At 41.8% G+C, this 22,849-nt stretch overlaps 1 protein-coding gene across 1 annotated transcript in view; it reads right to left on the reverse strand.

The window, feature by feature from the left end:
- Nucleotides 1-712: 712 nt before the first annotated feature.
- stox2b (storkhead box 2b) overlaps nt 713-22,849 on the reverse strand; it is a 54,339-nt gene continuing 32,202 nt past the window's right edge. The window contains exons 3-4 of the mRNA XM_031758932.2: nt 12,250-14,641; nt 713-4,455 (exon numbers count right to left, since the gene is read on the reverse strand). Of these exons, the coding sequence (XP_031614792.1) occupies nt 4,251-4,455; nt 12,250-14,641 (2,597 nt within the window). The 3' untranslated portion in view covers nt 713-4,250. The remainder of the gene's footprint in view (nt 4,456-12,249; nt 14,642-22,849) is intronic.

The raw sequence follows: 22,849 nt of genomic DNA on the forward strand, positions 1-22,849 counted from the left end.
GCCATCCCATGTGCAGTGTCTCAGTCTTAACTTGTTTCGTGCAATATTTTGTTCTTAGTGGAATTACCATCCCCACCCTAAATGACCATAGCCCCTCCACCCTTATTTATTTATTTATTATACAAGTGCCCTTGTATACAGCCCCACAATGTTTCTATTTCAATGTTTCTACACATACACCATGTATATAATTTATTCACATATATGTATACATATATATTGCTTTTGTCCTCATTGTATAGTTTTCCTTAATTTTTCACCTTTGTGGTCCAGCTACCCAATTTTGCTGTGCAAGAAACCGCACAATGACAGTAAAAGCTCTAAAGTCTAATTTACCATGAAAACAATGATGCTATAATAATGGCTATAATCACTGAATATGCAATACTGCAATTCTTTTGTTGAACCCTTTGAATTAAAGCTTCAGTTACATATTGGTGTTTGGTGGTGTACTGAGGCAAAACGACAACATATTCATGGGACTATGCTGAACTCAAAGATATGATGCAGACTAATGACACGTATTTGTTTTATCCACATTGAATATCAAAAGAAATGGTGTTTTAAAATCAAATAATAAAATCATTCAAGTGGCAGATTACACACATACATGCATCCGTTTCCATTTTATCTGCATGACCCCTTCTTATCTGCAGGTCTGGCAGTATCGCTTTAAGCAAGGCTGTAATAATGGAATGAAAAGACAGCGATGTAACCAAACATTGTTATTTTATTATCATAAAAAGTAACACAATCCCCATTAGGCATTACATACACTACAACAACAGTAACACCAGTACAACACATCAAAGGGACTTTTGGATATTATAGACATTTTTAAAAAATCCCTCCTTTTTATTATTTAAATCGTTTTGACTAGTTATAACAGATGAACATAATTTACAGGTATGACATATTGTCACCATTAGAAACATTGTTATTGTTGAGAATCTCCAGTCTTAAAAACAACCGCTAATGTTAAGGGAAGACATTTCATGGACTGTCACTGTAGAAAAGGATATACTGTTATGGGATTGTGCTGGAGAAGACAAAGGGTTGATGTAAGGCCACTGGGCCAGGCGACAATGTGGAGGCTCGGGGTAGGGAGCAGTGCAAACATTAGAGATGAGAGACGTAACACATGTTCCAGCAGGCAGACACAAAGCCCTGTTTCACTGGTGGAACAAAGAAGAACCCCGCTGCTGTGGAACAAGAGCTAAAAACCTTCAAACATGGTAAAAGAGATGCAGAGATTAATTTCTACTATTGAGGCTCCAACCTAGCTGTAATAGTAAGCCTAAGATTTGTTTGAAAATACAGACTAAAAATCCTGTATCTGCAGGGACATGACTCACTCCCAGCAGTGTAGGTGGAGCAGTGATATCAGGACTTATTCTCGTCTTTCTATAGTCAGGATAGAGGAGAAGGTTTACAACGTGGGTACAAATGGCACAAACAACCTATGTGTAAAAGTATAATTGGGACTAAAATCCTAGTGTAAAGGTAGTAAGAAAAACTACCTACTCTAGGGAAAGAGCAGAGACAAGAACCTTATTAAAGATAGATAAAGGATGTTCGCAGATTTGTTGAATTCTGATAAAAGGTGACTAAAACTGGTAAAAGTGGTAGAAACCTTGATTGACTAAGGGCTACGACTCTAGAATACTTAACATTGAACACTCTGTTCCAGAGAACAGAACATCCCTGAGGGATACAACCCAAGAACTGCAGGGGGACCCAATGTAGAACATTACAGGGAAAAAATGCAAAGACCAACAATTATGTCAGTTAGACAACAAGTGAAATGTAGATGTGAAATTGTCTTTTAATGAGAACTTCTCTGAAAGTCAGAACTGGATGGAGTCTGTTACTGTTGTAACATGTAAAGGAAAAAAACAGTGACTTCAACACTTTGATATGTAGTGTGATAGTATATTTATGGTGCCCTCTAAAAGTCAACTGGAATCCAACACAAGCAGCGCCCGGCTTCAGCTTTTACTCCACACGATTTATGTGTAAGTTGAATATGGCGTATATACACAGACGGTAGGTTGAAATATCACTGTACCGTTAACCTGCTCTTGGAGAGCACTGAATACATGTGTTTGTAAGACATTCACAGGCTAGAGGCTAATGACAGTGATAGTTTAGACTGTCTTTTCGCTTCTATGGAGGTAGTTGGTATAAGTAGAGAGAAACTTACCGGATGGCAACAACGGAAACAGTCAAACGGATAAGAGAAAATCACTGCTCTAAAACACTAGCGAGGTTTTTTTCAACCCAATTTCAAGCATGATTCATAACAATTTTCAAATGTAGCTTTTAGTTCACATATCACTGTGACATAGTCAGGTGCTCCATCTGTTCAGTGTGGAGTCTCTGTGCTGCTGGCCAGTAAAAGGGAGAATGGTCAGTGCCAGAGATATGCAAGTACAGCAGCCGTATGATACTATATTCTTACCATATTGTCTTTATTTTTAATTATAGTCTTTATCATGGCCTTCACTGACCACAATACATCTTAGCACCAGGAGTGAATAGCTCAAGGTTTTGATTCAAGACGTTTGAAGACAAACTGAAGTATTTATAAACTTGATAAAAATATAAATTGGCGAAAAAGCTGTGCAAAAATACTAAAAATGTCAAATCCCTGTCTTTTTCTCTGTGTGTGTATATAAGACTGGACGTTTTGTTTCTTAGATCTTGCATTCTGTGTTGGACTCTAAGTCACTACAAGTGCAACTGCAATGTTTTACATGGCACATTAACATGTAGCACAGACTTTGCTGTTCTCATACAAGGATTTATAGCGTGAATTCTCATGCACTTCCTGTCTCTGGAACATGGGCAGTTATTTTAGATGGTTAAAACATTGAAAACATTGAAACAAGTAAACGTTGACCCCTCATGTCCACTGAATAAAGCTGTTTCACATCAAGGAGTCTAAATTTTGTTGTTTGGTTCGCTTGTTCAGAGTTTTTCTCCTTTATTGTGTTGTCTTGTCGAGGTAGTATTTCCAACATAGCATTGCTTTTAGTCTCCAGATTGTTGGTGGTGGTTACTGTGACTAGAATGACGATATCTGTATTATAGGAGGAGAGATGTAATGGACAAGCAGTTAAATAGGCTGTAATAACACCTTCTGAGCCTCAACAGCTTGCATCTAAAAATCATCTAATAAATACGTCCAGAAACTGAATGAAATGAATCTCGACAAGAAAAGCGACTCAGGATACCAAGAAATATTTCATGTTACCTACACACATATTATACTACACAAATGTAGTTGTCAGTGTAGAGTATTTAATGTATATAATGCATAGATTTATAATGTAAATCTGATCACTGATATTGGGGTTTTTTGCCTCTATGAGACTGGACGAGGGACTTTATATCCACTGGACTAATAACACAGGTTTTGGATGGATTGTACCCAATGGACATGAAGGGTAACAAAAAGAGAGAGAAAAAGGTAAAAGTCTAAACAGTCTGTAATCATAAATCTCATCTCTGGACCTACAGCTGTCCATGTTTAACTACTGCCAACAGTGTCAGGGAGTTCAGATGGGCACCATAGACATAAGAAATGCTTACATACATTCTACAGAAATGTTCTCGTATAAAACAAAACAACAGTCCTTTATAACCACTTCACATGTGTTGTTATGTTTTGGAGTGATGGTAAAGGTTTTTATTGCCATTTTCTGTGGCACTGCACCTTAAAGGGTGTTGCCATTGGCAAATGTTATTTGAGGGCGAACAGAGACAAGTAATGAGTAAGAATTGGTTAGTGAAACTCTGGGAACCCCTTTATAAGTCAGGAGAACTGTAGCTTCTCAGTGTGTAATACCAGTTGACACCACAAGAGGGGGTTAAGTAATCTTAAGCAGCTGAATGGGCGTGAAAATAACATAACCTGAGATTACAGATTATCCAAGCATTCCCTATTCAGTCACTCGCTCAGTCACTCACTTACTCACTCACTTGAACCCACACTTATGAAAAACACAAAAGCTGTAGTGTGTAAACTAGAGGCTAGAGAATGACAGTGTGCAATATCCTGGTGTGTGTAGTTCTGTGTGAACGAGCTGCTTCCTGGGGATCTAACTTCCTGTCTGTGTCCATCCATATGTGTGTTAGCAGGTATAATCACAAAGGACCTGTCACAGCTCCACTGCCAGTCAGTCTGTCAGTTTTCACTGTAACAGTCCATGTAGATTGGATTTTCTGCCCAGCCCTTAGTTCTGACCCTAGACGCTGGTGATTGACGCAAGGCAGGCACTGGGCTTCTGGAGTTTTTCTGGTTGGGTGCCAGCAGGTTCCGGAATGGCACGGAAGGAGAACGGAGGACCATTTCCAGTAGTGATGTTGAGGTGGCCTGGGCTCAATGCCAGATTCTGCCGTCGGTTACTCTCCACTATTGAAGAGGTGTTAGATGCTAAGCTCTCTCTTGTTCTGCAGAATGACAGAGACACCATCAGAAATAACACAAACATAAAAGAAGCTGCTTCAAGCTGACATTGGGGGGGTGTGTGTGTGTGTGTGTGTGTGTGTGTGTATACATTACTAGTTACAAGTTTTAGAACAGCCCAGTTTTTCTAGCTATTTATTGCAGTTCAAGTCCAATGAACAGCTTTAAATGGTACAAAGGTAAGTGTTGAACTACCAGATGTTTAAAACAAAGGTAAGGCGTGGCTGCCCCTCTGTTGGTCTTCCTTGGTCTCTTGTGTTCTGGGGGCCTCTGGATGTCTGGAGCCTGGATCTCCTCCATACCTGCTTCATGCCCTGGAGGACGGGGCAGTGGCCCCCCCACACCCTCTAGCAGATCATTACATGAAGGAACCTTTTAAATACAAGCGCGTTCATGCTCACAGGTGCACACACGGGTGATCACACACACAAACTACACCCTTTTTGGCTCCTACCTCAAAGCACACTGTGCGCTGTCGATCTCACGTGCTGCACAATAATGTTTAATATTTAGTATTTACTGTCATATTCCCATATATCATTGTGATCTTGTTTATTACTCTTGTCTTCTTCTGCTTGCTTTCTTTTTTCTTTCTCAACAGGTGATCCAGGTGATCGATATGTATTTTTTTTTGTCTGCTTATTCTGTTGGTTTTGTTTTTGCCCTTTTCCCCGTCCCTCTTCTCAGGTTTTTTTTTTTTCCTCTCTTCTTTCTCTCCTTTCTTTCCCCAGTTAAGTCTGTCCCGTATTCAGCAAGTGAAAATAAAATAAACAATAAAAGGTGAATCAAATGGACCATTACGGCAAGGCTGGGATGGTCCATTTGGTAAAGTAAATCCGTTGGGCATCTTTCTTCACCTTTAGACAATAATTCTGATGGCAAAAGAACCAAACGGGACAGGTTAAAAAAAATTAAAAAAAATAAAACAAAGGTAAGGTTACCAAAACTGAAAAATAATGTACATTTCAGAATTCTACAAAAAGGCCTTTTTCAGGGAACACAACATGGGTTAACAATTTAAAATCTGTTCTGCAGCAACGGAGGCTGATCAAGCCGTGACAGCAGGTGCTGTTACTTCCACATGCACCTAGTTGGTCAGGGGTTCATCCTACAGCAGGATAAGGAGCCCAAACAGTCCAAGCTGTGCCAGAACTACCTCAGGAAAAAAGAACAAGATGGTGAGCTTGGAAACATGGAGTGTCCGGCACAGTCTGCAGACTTAAACCCCATCGAGCTGGTTTGGGATGATCTGGACAGAAGAGTGAAAGCAAAGCAGCCTACAAGGTTCACATTTATGGGAACTTCTGCTACAGATATGGGAGAATATTTGGTTCCTATTGTAGACGGAAAGCCACGGCTGTGTTCAGCTGTTATATCTGCCAAAGGTGCTACTCTGATCAGTCAGAAGTTTTTGGTCTATAAACTGATTCTATGATTTCATTTTTAACTCCAGTTGCTTATTTTACCAAATTTTACAAAAGTATTGGCCTCTTTCCTATTTTTTGTATGTTTTTCACACTTAAATATTTCTTAAATGTTTCTTAAACTGACATTTAAACATTAGACAAAGATAACAAGTTAACACAAAATGCAGATTCTAAATAAAGGTTTTTATCATTAAAGGGGAAAAATCGAATCCTACATGGCCCCGTGTGAAAAATACAAATAGCTCAAATATAAATATGCCAGTATAAAACACAAAGTATCAAAATGTAAAGCTTTGTTGTGCAATCTGAATGATCTGAAGGATGATCTGGAGAGGCTCCCACAGGGTGGCTGGGATGGGAAAGAGGGCAGAGGAGACTAACTAAACCTTTGTGTTTACAGTGATCCAAAGTAGGATGGCATGGTTGGCTCCTTCAACTTGAATGGGCTCACAAGGCCTTAAAAAAAGTGACCCCCTCCTCAGAGGCTGGAAGCAGTTTGTTTTCCTTTTTCTAATGGAGGCTAAATCCTCGTTCAGCTTCCTTCTATAAGATGTTTGCGATTTTACTTAAAAAAGAATAAAATAAGACTTAAAGAAAATATGAATATGTTTACCCAACATGAGGGACCATGCTACGCTCACTAGTGTCCACAGTGATTGATACTCTACCAGGTGCACACGGATGGGCCAAAAGACCATCAACAAGAAGCTCAGTGAGAAGCCGACAATTGTTGTACAGTTATTAAGAAATGAAAGAAATATTAAATTCCTATAAATCACCTTCTGTCTTGAATTCCATCCTATGAGGTCATTATGATCAAAAGAAAGTGAAAACAAACTTTATTTCATAGTAAGAATGTACTGAGCTTGAATCACATATGTAGAAGATGAGCATAGAAAAAGAAAGATTTCTTTTCTTTTTAAATCTGTTGTCTGTTGCCTACATTGTAGAGGGAGACTTTGCCTCCACACCTAAACAGGAAAATGAGTCATTTCTGTTGCTCCAGTCAATATTATGGGTGTACAGGCTGTGGTCAGCTGGCCTGTGCTGCTGCTCCGAGGTGCTGTTTCACGGGCTGTCTTGGCGTACTGTCTTAATACTAGATGGTACAAAGTTGGAATGAAATTTTGGAATTCAGTAAATGAAACTAAGCATTTTCAGCTAAACTTTGTATTAATCTCTGCTACATTTATGTAACTCTGACCGTAGCCACTGCCACTGTGCACCAGTGCAACACAGCAACTTCACATCCAGATCCAGAATCTGATTTAACAAATGAGCCTTGCATGTGACCTTTCAATTTTCAGTTTATTCTTCGTCTCCTGTCCTGTCTTTCTTATCTTTCTCCACCTCTGAGTTGGCTCTCATTCTTTTCTCTCACTGGGAAATCTAGCAGCTGTACTTTTTACTAGCAGACAGTGTGCGACAAGCTGCACACAGTTTGTATGCTTGCTGATATCTGTTGATCTCATAGAAATGTTGCATTTGAAATTACCTGCAACTTAAAAATCATAACTCCATCTTTGAGCGCTCCTCGTCTGTAGGGCTAGCTAGATGCTGAAGTATCGTGACCACAGCTTATGGACATCTGCACTAATTCTAGTGTTGACAAGACAAAATGATGAACCACTGGCCCATTTTTAACTTTTAATTAATTATGCATAAATGACATAGTTTTGTCTCTTTCGTCTCTATGTGTGCAACAGCCCCACGGTGGCAGATACATCATTTGGATCGACTTTCATGTGTCACTGTTTAGACTCTAATGTTTTTAATGTTAGAAGGAGTGCATTGACAGGAAAGTACATCTCCCCTCTTAAATCGAAATGTAAGGAGTTCATGTAAAACGCTGTCAGAAAAATAAATACTCAGCTAAAGTACAAATACCAGAAAATTTTACTTAAGTGCAGTTCAGAAGTAGGTGTACTCAGTACTTCACACCTCCGCAAATGACTTTTTAAGCAGTTCATACAATATCACAGTCAATCGTGTTTGTTTTTGACTAATATGGAGATTTGCCGCTATAAGAGCAGTGATAATGTAACTGTGGGATCAAACCCTCGGTGGATATTAAGGGAAATTCTGTGAAATTTAGTTATCACGTTAACCTTTTTTCACTCAAAGTCTGAGTGGTCAAAGCTGTCATTGTGAATATCATCAGTATGCACCATAAAACCCTCTTTTAGTATCAAAAAGCTGTTGTCAGGGTTTAGCAAAGAGCTGAGGTGGCAGTTTTGTGACTGTAAGCTCTCGGTTAAATTAGCATGATGTTGCATTTGCAAAAACACTGAAGAGGGTGAAAAAATCTTTTGGTGATCTAACAGTGCACCGGTTCATATACAAATATGTAGTCAGTTTACTTCAAGGGCAGCTTGTGGGTGTCAAAAATTAGAGAGCAAAGGAGTAATTGATGTGCTAACAAAATGAATACAGTGTAAGCACAGGTTTAAAGTACTGTTGCAATTAAGGAAAATGAGGCTTGGCTGAAAAAGTTACAATACTTTACTATAAAACTGAACTCGCCTGTTAGAAGTTGTTGATAACTATGTGTGGTCTTTGGCACTGAAACTCACGTGCACTATTACAAACTATTCCACCTTAAAAATCGGAAATGTGTGTGTAACAGCTGACCTCTGGAAAGTGTAGAACAACACAAACATTTACTGTCCAATCCCAACCCATCTGTGAGTGAGTGACCAAAGTTATGTCTTTATTGTGTGTGAGGCAGCAGGAAGTTGTTCTAGTCCAAATTATTTTATGATTCAGAAATTGATTTCACACACCAACACAGTCACATCAACAAAAAAGGAAAATATAAGAAAATCATGTGCGTCTGTGCGTGTGTGTGTGCATCTGTGTGTGCGTCTGTGTGTCTGTGTGTGCATCTGTGTGTGTGTGTGTGCGTCTGTGTGTGCGTCTGTGCGTCTGTGTGTGCATCTGTGTGTGTGTGTGTGCATCTGTGTGTGCGTCTGTGTGTGCATCTGTGTGTCTGTGTGTGCGTCTGTGTGTGTGTGTGTGCGTCTGTGTGTGCATCTGTGTGTCTGTGTGTGTGTGTGCATCTGTGTGTGTGTGTGTGCATCTGTGTGTGTGTGCATCTGTGTGTGTGTGTGTGCATCTGTGTGTGCGTCTGTGTGTGCATCTGTGTGTCTGTGTGTGCGTCTGTGCGTGTGTGTGTGCATCTGTGTGTGTGTGTGTGCATCTGTGTGTCTGTGTGTGCATCTGTGTGTGTGTGTGTGCATCTGTGTGTGTGTGTGCATCTGTGTGTGTGTGTGTGTGTGTGCATCTGTGTGTGTGTGTGTGCATCTGTGTGTCTGTGTGTGCATCTGTGTGTGCGTCTGTGCATCTGTGTGTCTGTGTGTGCATCTGTGTGTGCGTCTGTGTGTGCGTCTGTGTGTGCATCTGTGTGTCTGTGTGTGCATCTGTGTGTCTGTGTGTGCATCTGTGTGTGTGTGTGTGCATCTGTGTGTGCGTCTGTGCATCTGTGTGTGCGTCTGTGCGTGTGCACTGTTGATAAAGAACACTTTAATGATGTACCTATCTCCATGCAGTAATGCTATTAGACCATTCATTTAAGTTGAGCATTACTTGGTTTCAATAATACTTTTATCAGTGAAAATGACCCAGTGTTACACTGAGCTTAAATCAGCCCCAGACTTACGTTGTCAATAGAAAATTGTATGTTTTAGTCAGTATAAACTTTTAATGATATAAGTTTGCTTGTGATAGAATGCTGCATGATGATCATTTCCTTGCTTAGAACTGGTTGTTCTTTTCATTGTTCAGGACATGTTCTGATATTTGTATCTGAGTCTTCTCACAGCGATAGGAAGAAGTCAAACAAGCTGACCTCCCACACACACACTGACCTCACACACACACACACACACACACACACACACACACACACACACACACACACACACACACACACACACACACACACACACACACACACACTTTATGAAATCCTGACAGCAGCTTTTTAACGTAAAAAGCGTGTTTTGCTGTGGTGCAGAGTGTTAGTAAATCTGGCCCTTGGACGTAGCTATTTTTGCAGTTGACCTCATTACATATTTATTTGTAGGAGCTTCTCTTTCAGTGCCACGGGGGAACCATAATAGAAGATGCATGCAGGCAATCAAGATAGTTTTTAAAGTGAGCCAGTGGATTAATAGTGGATGTTTAACACAGTGAGAAATTAGTCCATAATGCACACGAGCAGTCACACAGCTCAGTACTACACGTGACCATGCAGTCTCTGAAATCTCTGATATACAACATTCAGCCTTGTGTCGAAATGCTAGAGTTAAAGGTGTCTTATACACTGTTATATTCAAACATTAATTTCATACTGACTTTATTAGATACGTCAGCAGGTCAAACATACAGTAGGTCTGTAAGTTTGATTTGTCAGACTTTCACTGGATGACCTTCATAACACAAACCAAAAGGAATATCCATCTCCGGCAGGTATCCAGTACACTATGGAGTCACACTCCAGATGATCTAATAGCAATGCAATTTATAAACGGAGTATAAGAGCAGTTTTTACTAGAGATGGACCGATCCGATATTACGTATCGGTGTCGGTCCGATACTGACCTAAATTACTGGATCGGATATCGGAGAGAAATAAAAAATGTAATCCGATCCATTAAATATCAAAAAAGCACCTCACAAAACTTGCGACACGGCGTAACTCCGCTCATAACCGTAGCACGTTGGAGCAGTGTGCTCACCTGATAGAGCGGCTGTGTGTATTTGTAGCCTCGCTACCAAACCAGCATTTCATCTCCGAGGAAGTTATCCCAGAGAGAAGTAAAGCAAGTGTGTAAGTTCATCTCTGAATGTTTGTAAAGCATTCCCACGTTAAGCTTAACAACCGATATATGGAGCGACTGCCTCTCTCTCTCTCTCTCTCTGCTGCTGCTACTTCAATCATGAAACTGATCAATGATCAGCTGATCGGCTTTTCTGTCGCGAGTCCGTCTCTCTTCTTTGTTTTTGGCCCACTTTGCACCAGAAAGAGGAAACCAGCGGCTGAACAACAGCAGCACCTTTAAGCTTGATAAGCTGTTGTTAGAATGTATTTAATATTACTTTCTACACCAGGATCCTTTTCTACTAGCTGACGGCTGGTAACTGTGCAGGGGCGGATCTAGCAAAGTTTAGCCAGGGGGCCGATAGGGCATGAACAGGGAAAAGGGGCACAAAGACATACTTTTCTTTCTTATTCTCATTTAAAATGTCGAGCTTTTAATAAATAATTATCTGAATCTTACACCCAAAGTTTTAATCTGATGTAAAATGTATAGAAGTCCATTACTGTATATAGTAACTGTTAAGTCTAATATACCCTAGTAAGCTATAGTACTTTTTCCTTTGGGAAGGTACCATCTGTGCAGTCTGCAATTCTGTTGAAGAAAGATGTTGAATCTATTTAATTATTCTTGAAAAATAATTTATTTCTGTGCATTTTTTTTCCACACTGCATCAAATTAAAGTTGATTACGTCGATTAAGCATCATGAGGTGGAGGGTGGGGGGTGGTTCCCTATTTTCTTTTGCTGGGAGTTTGCAACCCTATTAGTTAGGTTGCTTAATATTTCTGCTAAGTACTCTTTAAAATACCAGAATAGGGAGGATGGAGCAGGTTTAAGTTTATTAGATTGATCAGTGTTGCTGAACTATGAAATATTTTGGGTGCAGTGTATTTTTACATACAGGTATAACAGAATAGCTTTAGTGTTGTTGTTTATTTAAACTTGAGTATGAACTTATACAAAAAGCAGCAAGATATTAAAAACAGTTTTATTGATTAAAAAACACACTATATCGGATTCATATCGGTATCGGCAGATATCCAAATTTATGATATCGGTATCGGTATCGGACATAAAAAAGTGGTATCGTGCCATCTCTAGTTTTTACATAGGTGTCTCAAGGTCAACTCAGATCAGTTAGAGGGAACTAAAGGGGAATAATCACGTTTAGAATAAAAGAATAAGATTTTCTGTTAGGGACAGTTTGGGGATGTGCCTGGATCATGTGTGTGATCTCTGCATCTGACAGCTTAGGTGGAGCACAGGGTTCATGAAGAAGGTTGTTACAAACTATCCATCCATTTTCCTCCAATTTGGGAAGTCAGGAACGTGGTAATTTGAGATTAAATTTCACTGATACTGTCTACACTTGATAAATGTAAAATGTCTCATTTAGATACTAAATTATAAAATATATAGATTGACAAACAAAGGCTTAATCTGGGGTGTTATTATTCTGAACTGCATCCACCCCCCATGTACAGTGTTGGTGTTTATGGCTGTAGTGTGTACAGTATAAATATTCTCACCGTGGGGAATTGAATCCACTGTCAACAGTGACCGAGCTGGAGTCCATACTGTCCAGTCGAGCAGAATGAGCTGACTGCTGGTTCTGACTGGGCTCTGGAAGGTTCTCTTTAACACCTGGGAAGGCAAGCGTTCTTTCAAACCTCCTCTGCAGATCCCTCTCTTTCTCTCTTTCCAGCAGCCATTGCATGGTCCCTGCTCCACCTCCTCCCATGACAGCAATGCTTCCTCCAGGCTTCTCGTCCTCTCCTTGACTTTTCGCGCCTCCGTCTTCAAGTTCATCATCATCTGATACATTGTAGTAGTCAAAGTTTGCATCTGCAGCACTGGATGTGGGTTCAGTCCCTTGTGATGGAGCAGATGATGTTGCCAACAAAGGCTTAGGAGCATCGAAGGCTTCTTGGGAATCAAGAGCATCGCAGGATGATGACAGATTCGAGGAGGCAAGGGCTGTGGGTTTTCTCAGAGAGCTGTAACCTGGCAAAGGTAGGCTAGGCGGAGGTTTGAAGAGCGTATCTTTACTAAAGATCTCCTTTCGCTTCTCCTGACTAGAAGAGGTGCTGTGGGCAGGTCGTCCATTAGAAAGAGGGAGGTCAGGGATAGAGAGGGGTATTGGTGGCAAGCTGCTGCCCTTAGGTCCCACCTTTGTTAAGTCCTCCCTATTTTCTGGTGGATGGGATGTCTGTCTATCAGTCTGCCTGTCAATACTACCTGGTTTTAATCCATCATGGCTGTTTTTGCCCAGAGTTCCCAGAGGAGCTGTTGATGTGAGAATAGCCTCAGAGGATCCAGGGCATTGGAAGTAATCATCAGGAGAGGCAGAATTAGGCAGTGGTTTTGGTGAATATGCTGGAAGGCTATCCCTGCTCTTACTCTTCTCCAAGTTCCTGCTCCCATCCAGTCTCAGGGAATCCCCAGGCACCTTAGTTGAAGTGGGTGTGGCACGAGAGTAGTGAGAAGAGTTCTGATTAGCTCGCAGGGTGCCATCATCAGTATAGTAACGGCTCCGGTCATCATAATAATCAGGTGGTCCAATCAGTCCAGCTCCAAGCGGACCTTTAGAGTTGTCCATTGATCGGGAACGTTCCTTGGCCTTGTCACTGCGTTCATTTCTGGATTTCCTCTCCTGGGTGTGGGAGTGTGAGCGGTGGACCTTAGAATGGTGGGCTGATTTCCCGTGACTTGGCTCAGGGAAAGGCATTTCTGTGCGTCGCTTGGCAAGTTCTCCGGACACATCCCACTCTGGAGTAACGGGCAGGTGTGAGGAGTCAAGAATGTTAGGGTTGCTGTGTGCCAGGTGAAGTCGGGCCCTTTGCCGCTCAATGGCCACTGCCTGTTCCCTTGGTGACCGAGCCAGTGAGCATGAGTAACCTCTATAGTCCCTTTCGGCCAACTCTAAATGGGAACTGTCACTTGGCTCACAGCGAGTAGTCCTTGTCTTACTATGCGAGCGGCCAAGTTTGGTCTGAGACTGCTTTCTGTGTCTACCCCCACTTCTTCTACTTCTGGAGCTGTGATTGGCCGATGACGCTTTGCTCCTCTGAGCACGCTCTTCTTCGAGACGCTTCATGACTGCTGTGTGTCGAGCAAGATTCTCCACTGTGAGGTCAGGATTGATTCTACGGATGATCTCCATCTCTACGTGGCGTGGCAGCTGGCTGGGTACGTCCTCATCCCGTAGTGGCCATTCCTCAGGGGGGAACTGTGCAGAGAAGGTTGCAAGCTGCTTGGCCTTATCTTTCTTAAAACTTAAGCGAAACAACTTCAAACCAAACTTTCGACTTCCCGTAGCACTAGCTCCAGCTTGTTTCTCTATGTCTGCAGTTCCTGCTACCCCTCCTCCTGCTGCGCCCCCACCTCGGTGCTTGTTTAGTGTATCCGTTTTGAATGGGAACCCGAGTGAACTGCGGCTCTTTTCAGTGTTCCCTCCCGCTTGCTGAGGGGGTGTTTGTGGGGAGTGAGGTACTGAGTACGCCTCCCGGTGGTCTTTGGGGGATCGCCGCTGCAGGGTGGTGTGGTGGCTAGGGGGGTCGTCTCCACGATAACTATTGTTGTAAAAAGAATCCCCACCTCCCCCGCTGTGATTCTGGTTGGACTTTGGGTGCGTTCGTTCTCGCACACCCCCGGAGGTGGAAGGGGTTATGGTGCCAGAGAGAGGGGAGGTGCACTGTGTCTGCTGATGCTGCTGCTGCTGCTGGTTCTGATGTTGGTGTCGGTCAGCAGAACGCTCTTCCAAGTGATACCACTTGGAGCTAGTTCGGATTAGGCTTGGAGTAATGAAATAGGTTTGAGGAGTTACGATAAAATATCCATCAGGTGTTGGGTAGATCTTCCGCTCACGGACCAGCATGTTCAGAGTGTGGCGCAAAACCTCCTCCGTTGGTGTAGGTACACCTGACCAAAGACAGAGACATGAAGCAGTAAGTCCACTGGCTCTTTACAAAGACCTCATTTAAACCCCGCCCTCTAACACGATTAACTAAAAAACAAACATTATGTAGAGCTACATCCAATACTACTGATATTTCTATAGACTCTATAGTTAATTTCAGTAATCACTTCCTCCAAATCATCAACATGCCTGTTAGACCCGAAGTCTCAGAAGCCTGCTCAAAGAAGACCTATTATTGATAAATGCTTCAATCTTAAATATAATCAAACTATCACTACTGAGCTACGTAACACATGCCTTTAAGGTGGGAATAATTAAACAGCTTGATCCAGCTGTCTTAACTAATTATACGCCAAGCTACAAAGTTCCTTTTAACCCAAATATTCTTGAAAGAGTAGTTGTCAAACCGCTAACTGATCTTCTGTAGAGGAACTGTTTATTTTAAGGGTTTAAGTCGGGTTTCAGAGCTCATCACAGCACAGAATCAGCAGCGAAGATTACAAATCATGTTCTTATGGCCTCTGACAGTGGAGCCAAAGTCACTGCTTTTCTCTAAAACCACCCATGGTTTTAGAGAAAAGCAGTGAAGTAGCTGTCCCTGTCAGCTCTTAGGAACCGAATGCAGTCTTCTACAGATCTGCACTCAAGGTTTGGAGGATGATATGCTAACGGCTCTCTATCCAGACAATCTGGAGAAAACTGCACAGCCAATCCGGTGTCACAGGGCTGCTCTGAGTAAACACCATGAGTATTAAACTCCATGAGTGTTTGCCCATTGTTAATCATCAACATCATCATCAGTTTAAGTTTATGGACTGGCAAACAGCACAGGAAAATCTGTTTACTTTTTTTGGGTTACAAAAATATACTCTAGAGTGAAAAGTGATTCTATGTCAATCCTCATGGGATTTTTTCTGCAGTTTTTTTAATTGATTTTTCTTCTTTGTTCTACTTTGTTGCTTACTGTTACTTTTTCTTTCCATAACTCACCCCTCAATCTCCATGTTTCTCTTTTCTTTTTTAGCATCTCCTTCACTCACTCCCTCTACCAGTCTGGAGTTATTACTGTCAGTTACATCATAGCAGCTTTTCACTGCATCCAGACTGATGCAATACAAGATAGACCGCATGCACAGAAACACTGAGTGTTTGTTCAGCCACCTCAATCGTGCTAAGACGACGACCAGGTAGTGAGAGTAATAAGACACATACTGAATCGCTTGAGAAATCTCTTTGTTGAATTAGGAGGGGTTTAGTATGTTATGGTTCAAAGAATAATGTTTCATAATGCATGGTACACAATATGATGAACATTGCTGAAGCAGTGTGGGATCGTCTTGACAGAGAGAACAAAAGGCAGCCAACATTCAAAGAAGAACTTCAATAAGCCCAGAAAACTATTCCTGAAGACTACTTAAAGAAATTACAAGAAAGCTCACCTAACAGAGTTCAGCTGAGGTTGAAGAATAAAGGTGGTCATACCAAATATCAATTTTCAAGCTAATTAGAACTGTACAAACTTTTACTGCCTTATACACTACCGGTCAAAAGTTTTAGAAAACCCCAATTTTTCTAGTTTTTATTGAAAATTATGCAGTTTAATGTCTCATTGCCTTTTGAAATGAAAGCATAGAACAAATAAGCAATTAGAGTGAAAAAAATAAATTGTGGAATCAATTTATAGACTAAACTTCTGACTGATCAGAGTAGCCTCCTTTGGCAGATATAACAGCTGAACACAGCCGTGGCATTCTTTCTACAATACAAAATCAAATATTCTCCCATATCTGTAGCAGAAGTTCCCATAAATGTGAACCTTGTAGGCTGCTTTGCTTTCACTCTTCTGTCCAGTTCATCCCAAACCAGCTCGATGGGGTTTAAGTCTGCAGACTGTGCCGGACACTCCATGTTTCCAAGCTCACCATCTTGTTCTTTTTTCCTGAGGTAGTTCTGGCACAGCTTGGACTGTTTGGGCTCCTTATCCTGCTGTAGGATGAACCCCTGACCAACTAGGTCCATACCAGAGGGTGCTGCATGGTGCTGCAGAATGCTGTGGTAGCTGTTTTGGTTCAGGGAGCCTTTGATGGTGAAGGAAACTGTGCTCACTGACACCTTGACTTTCTTTGTCTCTTTGTAGGACAGACCTACATTTATAAGTGTTATGATGGTCTGTCCCCCTTTCATTGTTAATTGCCTGTTTCACACCATTTCTGTGCAAACACTCTACTTTCTGCAGTACAATACTGTTCAACTGATGCTCACGAGGTTATGGTACCACAGTGTGCTCCAACACTGCTTTTCTGGTAAGTAATCCAGAAAAGTTGAAACACCTGTAAGAATTAGTAGCACCAGCTTTCAAGGCTTGATCAGCCTCCATTGCTGCAGAACAGATTTTCCAGGTTTGTCGAACTCCAGGCCTCGAGGGCCGGTGTCCTGCAGGTTTTAGATCTCACCGTGGGTCACCACACCTGAATCAGATGATTAGTTCATTACCAGGCCTCTGGAGAACTTCAAGACATGTTGAGGAGGTTTAGCCATTTGAATCAGCTGTGTTGAATCAAGGACACATCTAAAACCTGCAGGACACCGGCCCTCCAGGCCTGGAGTTGGACACCTGTGTGTTAACCTGTGTTGTGTTCCCTGAAAAAGGCCTTTTGTATAATTCTGAAATGTATATTATTTGTCAGTTTTGGGTAACCTCACCTTTGTTTTAAAACTCTGACAGTTCCTTTTGTACCACTTCAAGCTGCTCATTGGACTTGAATGACTTTACCTGCAATAAATAACTGGAAAAACTGGGCTGTTCTGAAACTTTTGACCAGTAGCGTATATTGTATTTCCATTAATGTGTGCACATTCAGTCATTTGAGAGGGTCTCAGAACAGAGCTGCTACTCTTGAACATCAAAAGGGGCGAGTTGAGATGGTTCTGACATCTGATAAGATCCTCCTGGGCGGTTCCAGGGATGTCCTACAGGGAGGAGGCCCTGTGGCAGACCCAGGACATGGTGCAGAGAATGTATCTCTCAGTTGACCTGGGGATGTGGTAGTCTTCTCCTAAATAACCTGGACAAGGTAGCTAGGGAGAGAGAAGTCTGGACCTCTCTGCTGCCCCAGTCACCCAGCCCGGATAAGTGGGAAGAAATACCTGGGTGACGTGTTTCAATGAATCTTTCAATGAATGAGAATGAGATCTATTCAACTCATTTCAATTCAGTTTAATTTATGTACAGAAAAATCATCAAATAACAGTCGCCTCAAGGTGCTTTATATTATAAGGTAAAGACCCGACCATAACCATAATCCAGATGTGTAACTGATTGATTAGAATCAGTGTGGCACATGATCATTCATTCAGCTTCATTCAATCATTCTGGCTGGTTCAGAGGTGAGCAAATGCTAACTGCACTCAATGACAACTTCCTGTTGTGTCCACAATTTTGACACTAGGATTTCTCTCTCTCTCGCACACACGCACACACACACACACACACACACACACACACACACACACACACACACACACACATTATTAGTGTGTAGAGCATGGCAGTTAGAGTTGACAGTCATGGCTTTATTTGTTATGACTTTATTTGCAACTGAATTGTGTGGGTTTGAGATGATTTGAGAAGCATGCAGTGGCACACCTCTCCTTCCTAATGGTCACTTTTTTATGTTTTTTATGCCTTTTCGTTGTGCCTTCCTACAACGCACCGATCACTTTAATTTATCAGGAACAAGTAGACATCGGCCTCAGTCTGAACTCGGACTCTACTTCAGACTGGGCTGACAGTGTCCAACCTGAGATTGTGAGACCCCCGGGCACTCTATAGGTTATTGTCAGGAACAGCAATCACCTCCATCAGCAAACAGCAGAGAGAGCACCCAGAGGGCGTCCATATTGTTGCTGTGGACTTTAAATAAGGCATGTTTGAAATCTGTACATGTGTACAGCCACATCAAGCAGGCCTACATAGCGACACCCCTCCCTGCCTGGGACAATCTGACCAACTCTCTCTGCTCCTCATCCCTGCCTACATTCCCCTCAGGAAACTCCAAGCACCTGGGTCATTAAAACATGGCAAGATGATGCTCTCCTTCAACTACAGGACTGTTTTGATCTGACAGACTGGTCCATCTTTGAACAGCAGGATCTGGAGACCTTTACTCAGTCTGTCCTTTCTATACAGTGTTGTGTAGAAAATGTGACAGTGACAGTGTTTCCTAACCGAAAACCTTGGATGATGAGTGAAGTCCAGGCTCAGATCACAACTTGTAACTCGGCCTTCAGGCTGAGGGACAGGTCTCTGTACAGCACTGCAAGAGCCAACCAGAGGAGGGGCATCAAACAGGCCAAGGTGGGAGGCAGGAGGAGGATAGAGGGCCTCCTCTTCGACAATAACCCCCTCCAGGTGTGGAGAGGCATCCAAACCCTCATCAACTCCAAAGGCCAGAGCCCCCTGACCCCCAACAGCAGCTTCAAATTTGCAGTGGAGCTCAACACCTTCTTTGCTTGGTTTGAGACCACCCCTCCCCAGCCCCCTCTGCCCCCAGTTCCCCATCACCAACCGTCTCCCTCCAGGAACATGAGGTCAGGAGGAGACAGAGCAATGAACCCTGGGAGATTTGCCAATCCCGACAGCATCCCAGGGATGGTGGTTAAAGCCTGCGTGGACTAACTGGCAGGGATCCCCACCAGGCTGTTTATCTCTCCCTGACTCACGCCATGGTCCCCACCTGTCTGAAGGCCTCCACCATCATTCCCATCCCCCAAAACACTGACAGAGACACTGTCAATGACTACATACACACATAGTCCTCACGCCTGTTGTCATTTGAGCAGATAGTGTCTCAGCACACCACCTGCTCCTGGATCAAAGACTTCTTCACAAACCGGCCTCAATCAGTCTGACTTGGCCCCCACCTCTGCCCCGCACTGTCACTCAGCACCGGATCCCCACAGGGATCTCAGCCCCCTAGTTTGGTCTCCTACTGCCAGGGTGTTCTGGTACGCAGGGGCCACAACTGAGAACAGGAAGGCTGCGCAGAGGATAATTAACACTGCCCAAAAAAATCATTGGCTGCCCTCTGCCTTCTTGGAGGCCATTGCTAGATCCTCCTGGCTCAGGAAAACCAGGGCCATCACAGGTGACCCCTTGCACGCCGCCCACCACCTGTTTGAGCAGCTGCCCTCTGGTCAGCGCCTCAGGTCAGTCACGTCCCACACCTCCACACTCATTAACATCTATTCTATTCTAGCTATTACCAAACTTACAGATAGAATAGCAAACTCCCTTTAATTGACTGATTCTTATATAGCGCTTTTCTACTCTCCTGGAGTACTCAAAGCGCTGTATACAACATGCATGCATAATGTTTAAATCTGAAAGAGGACTGCAGCTATGACAAACCTGGCAACCCCAGCAACCTTTTAGTTCAATAATTAGCAACTTTTCCAGCCTCTATAGCGTTTAAACACTTATTTTTAATAGTTATCAGTCTGGTTTTCAAATTTTTTCTAGAACTGCCGACCAAAGCAAAACAAATGTCACGACACATTAACAATCTGTGCCCCATCTGCAAGGACCCTGTGTCCATCAGTGGGGCCTGGTCCAAAATTTTGGAAACCACTGCTTTAAACTAATCAAGAATAGCCAAGGAGACATCTTGTTGATACATTTGATCAACAGCAATGATTAAAACTGGCTTGAGATGATGAGAAAGGTTAGCCCATATCTGGAAATACTTTTGTTACAACAGTTGGAATGAGCAATAATAATAATGATAATAATTAAACCACAATAAAAAACTATTTGAACCAGAAAGCTCACATGGTCAGGACATTGATCGGTCATATTACCTCTATTGGGCTGTGCTATAAAGGGTTTATTCTGCTGTTAAACTTTTTCCTTACCCCCCCAATTTTCACAATCCAGATTATCTTGTATCTATCCTGAAATCATTCCATACTGTGATGAATCTAACATTGCTGAAGCCTCACTGATATGTACTGGTCTTGTCCCAGTCTCAGTCAGTTCTGGACAGAGGTTTTTCACACCCTGTTTAAGATTCTCAATGTGAGCCTACCACCTAATCCCTTAATGGCTGTCTTTGGTGTGGATGAAGTGTCTCTGCTGGACCTTAAGACAGGCGCTATTGTTCTGTTCCTTGTTTGCCAGGAGGGCAGTTCTAATGGAAGCTGCCCCTCCCTCTCAGAAAACAGTGGTCATATGACCTCACATCTTGTTTAAAACTGCAAAAAATAAGACTTTCACTTCAACACTCTACCAGGAAATTTCAAAACATACCAGGTCCTTTCTTTAATGCATTTCAAAATGTATCCGAATTTTTCAGCTACATTCACTTTTGCCTGTGTGCAACTCCCTCATGTCAGGTATGGAGATACAGTGTGCAGATTTAGTGTGCAGTCACAACACATTAAATGTTGCCAATTCAAACAGGTTATTAGGACTGTGAAAATGTGGTAATAACAAAGTCTGATGTCTTGATGCATTCTCAATCATCCAGATACAGAAGCCCAAAAAGTTGATTCTGTTCATCTGGACGTAGCGTCTTCAGTGGGAGAAACGTTTCATCACTCATCCAAGTGACATTTCTTTAGTGTCTCTGGTGACTGAAAACGCTACGTCCAGATGAACAGAATCAACTTTCTGGAATAAAGCCTGATGGATTTATTGACTTGTTTATGCTCTGCCCACCTCTGCTGGTCTTGTATTTCTGGTATTCAACAGGAAAATTGCAAAGATTCACAGTATACACACTCGTAACATGGTTGAGATGTTTTTTTCCATTTCTTCTGTACTTTTAACGTTTTAATTTATCCAGTGTTATAAATGCTGATGCTGAGGTTTCCCCAAATGTCTAATATCAACCAATTATACTGGCCAGCTGAAAAAATTGCTGGGGCTCATAAAAACATGTCACTATAGGAATATATATATTAAATATATTATCTAATTTGATCTAAAGTGTTTCAAACAAATTGCCTATAATAATAATGTTAAAGAGACTATGAATAACTAATAAATAATAACGCAACAGCAATTTTTTCTACATCTCCCTGTAATTGTTGCATGTGCAACACAGCAGAAGCCCATTATGAGGATGTGTGGACCTCAGGCCTCATGTACCATGTGCAAATGGGTTGCAAACACTGTTTCTCAGCTAGTATGTATTTAAAAAAACAAACCTGAGTCACAGGGAATTTGCTGGCTGATGCGATCATTAGACCAGACATGGGAATGTGTGCAAATTTCCCACAAATTCTCAAGTTAATAAGTCAATAAATCTCTTGTATGGTAACTTTGTGCATTTTTGAATTATAAAAGTTTACCATATTACAAGCCAAAGGTAACATAAAGAAATACATAACTAAAATAAACATTTACTTTCGTCCATACCATGATCTGAGGAGACAGTTACATCACAAATAAACACTTTACGCTTTATTTTAAAAGACATAATGCAGATAAATCCAACATTTTTGACTGCTTAAGAAGCTGATTAAAGTAAGTGACTCTTCTCACCACAACCCTGCCCATAAACAACACTTTCCGAGCTATACCGGGAGTGTAGAGAGACAGCTGTGTCATACTTTACTACCTCATCGGATCTCACTGTCCACCTCGTTGAGACAATAGACAAATTTGGAGCATATGATATAGTCAGGTCATTCTGTGTGTGCGCGCAAACTGGTGACAAAAGAACACTGGAAAAAAGTGGAAATAAGTATAACTGGGTTTCAGGTTAACTGTTTTACACCTTAACTGGTTAGATTTGTTTACATGTTCCAGTCAGGAAAAAAAATCTCAGCTCGTGCAAAATGCATATGGAAAATGGAAAATGCATATATTATCTTTTTATTTTGGATGTTTACATTATTTTATTTTGCTCACAGGAGCAGAATTATTTCACAAAAACTACCTGGGTCAAAATTATTAGCCCCCCTGATACCAATAGTCAATTAGTCAAGAGCTTGCAGTCATTTGTAGTAGTGTTCAACAAGTCTCACACACGAACCTCTTGGTCTTCAGTTCAACCAACAGATTTTCAGTGGGTTTCAACTCAGAGCTTTGTGTAGACCAGTAGATAACATTTACTTTGGTTTTCTGAAGGTAGTTCTTCACCGTGAGCAAAGTGTGTTTTGTGTCATTGTCATATTGGAGGTCAAAGTGATATAAAACTTGGGCG

The sequence above is a fragment of the Oreochromis aureus genome, linkage group 2 (assembly GCF_013358895.1).
Source record: "Oreochromis aureus strain Israel breed Guangdong linkage group 2, ZZ_aureus, whole genome shotgun sequence".
NCBI lineage: Eukaryota > Metazoa > Chordata > Actinopteri > Cichliformes > Cichlidae > Oreochromis > Oreochromis aureus.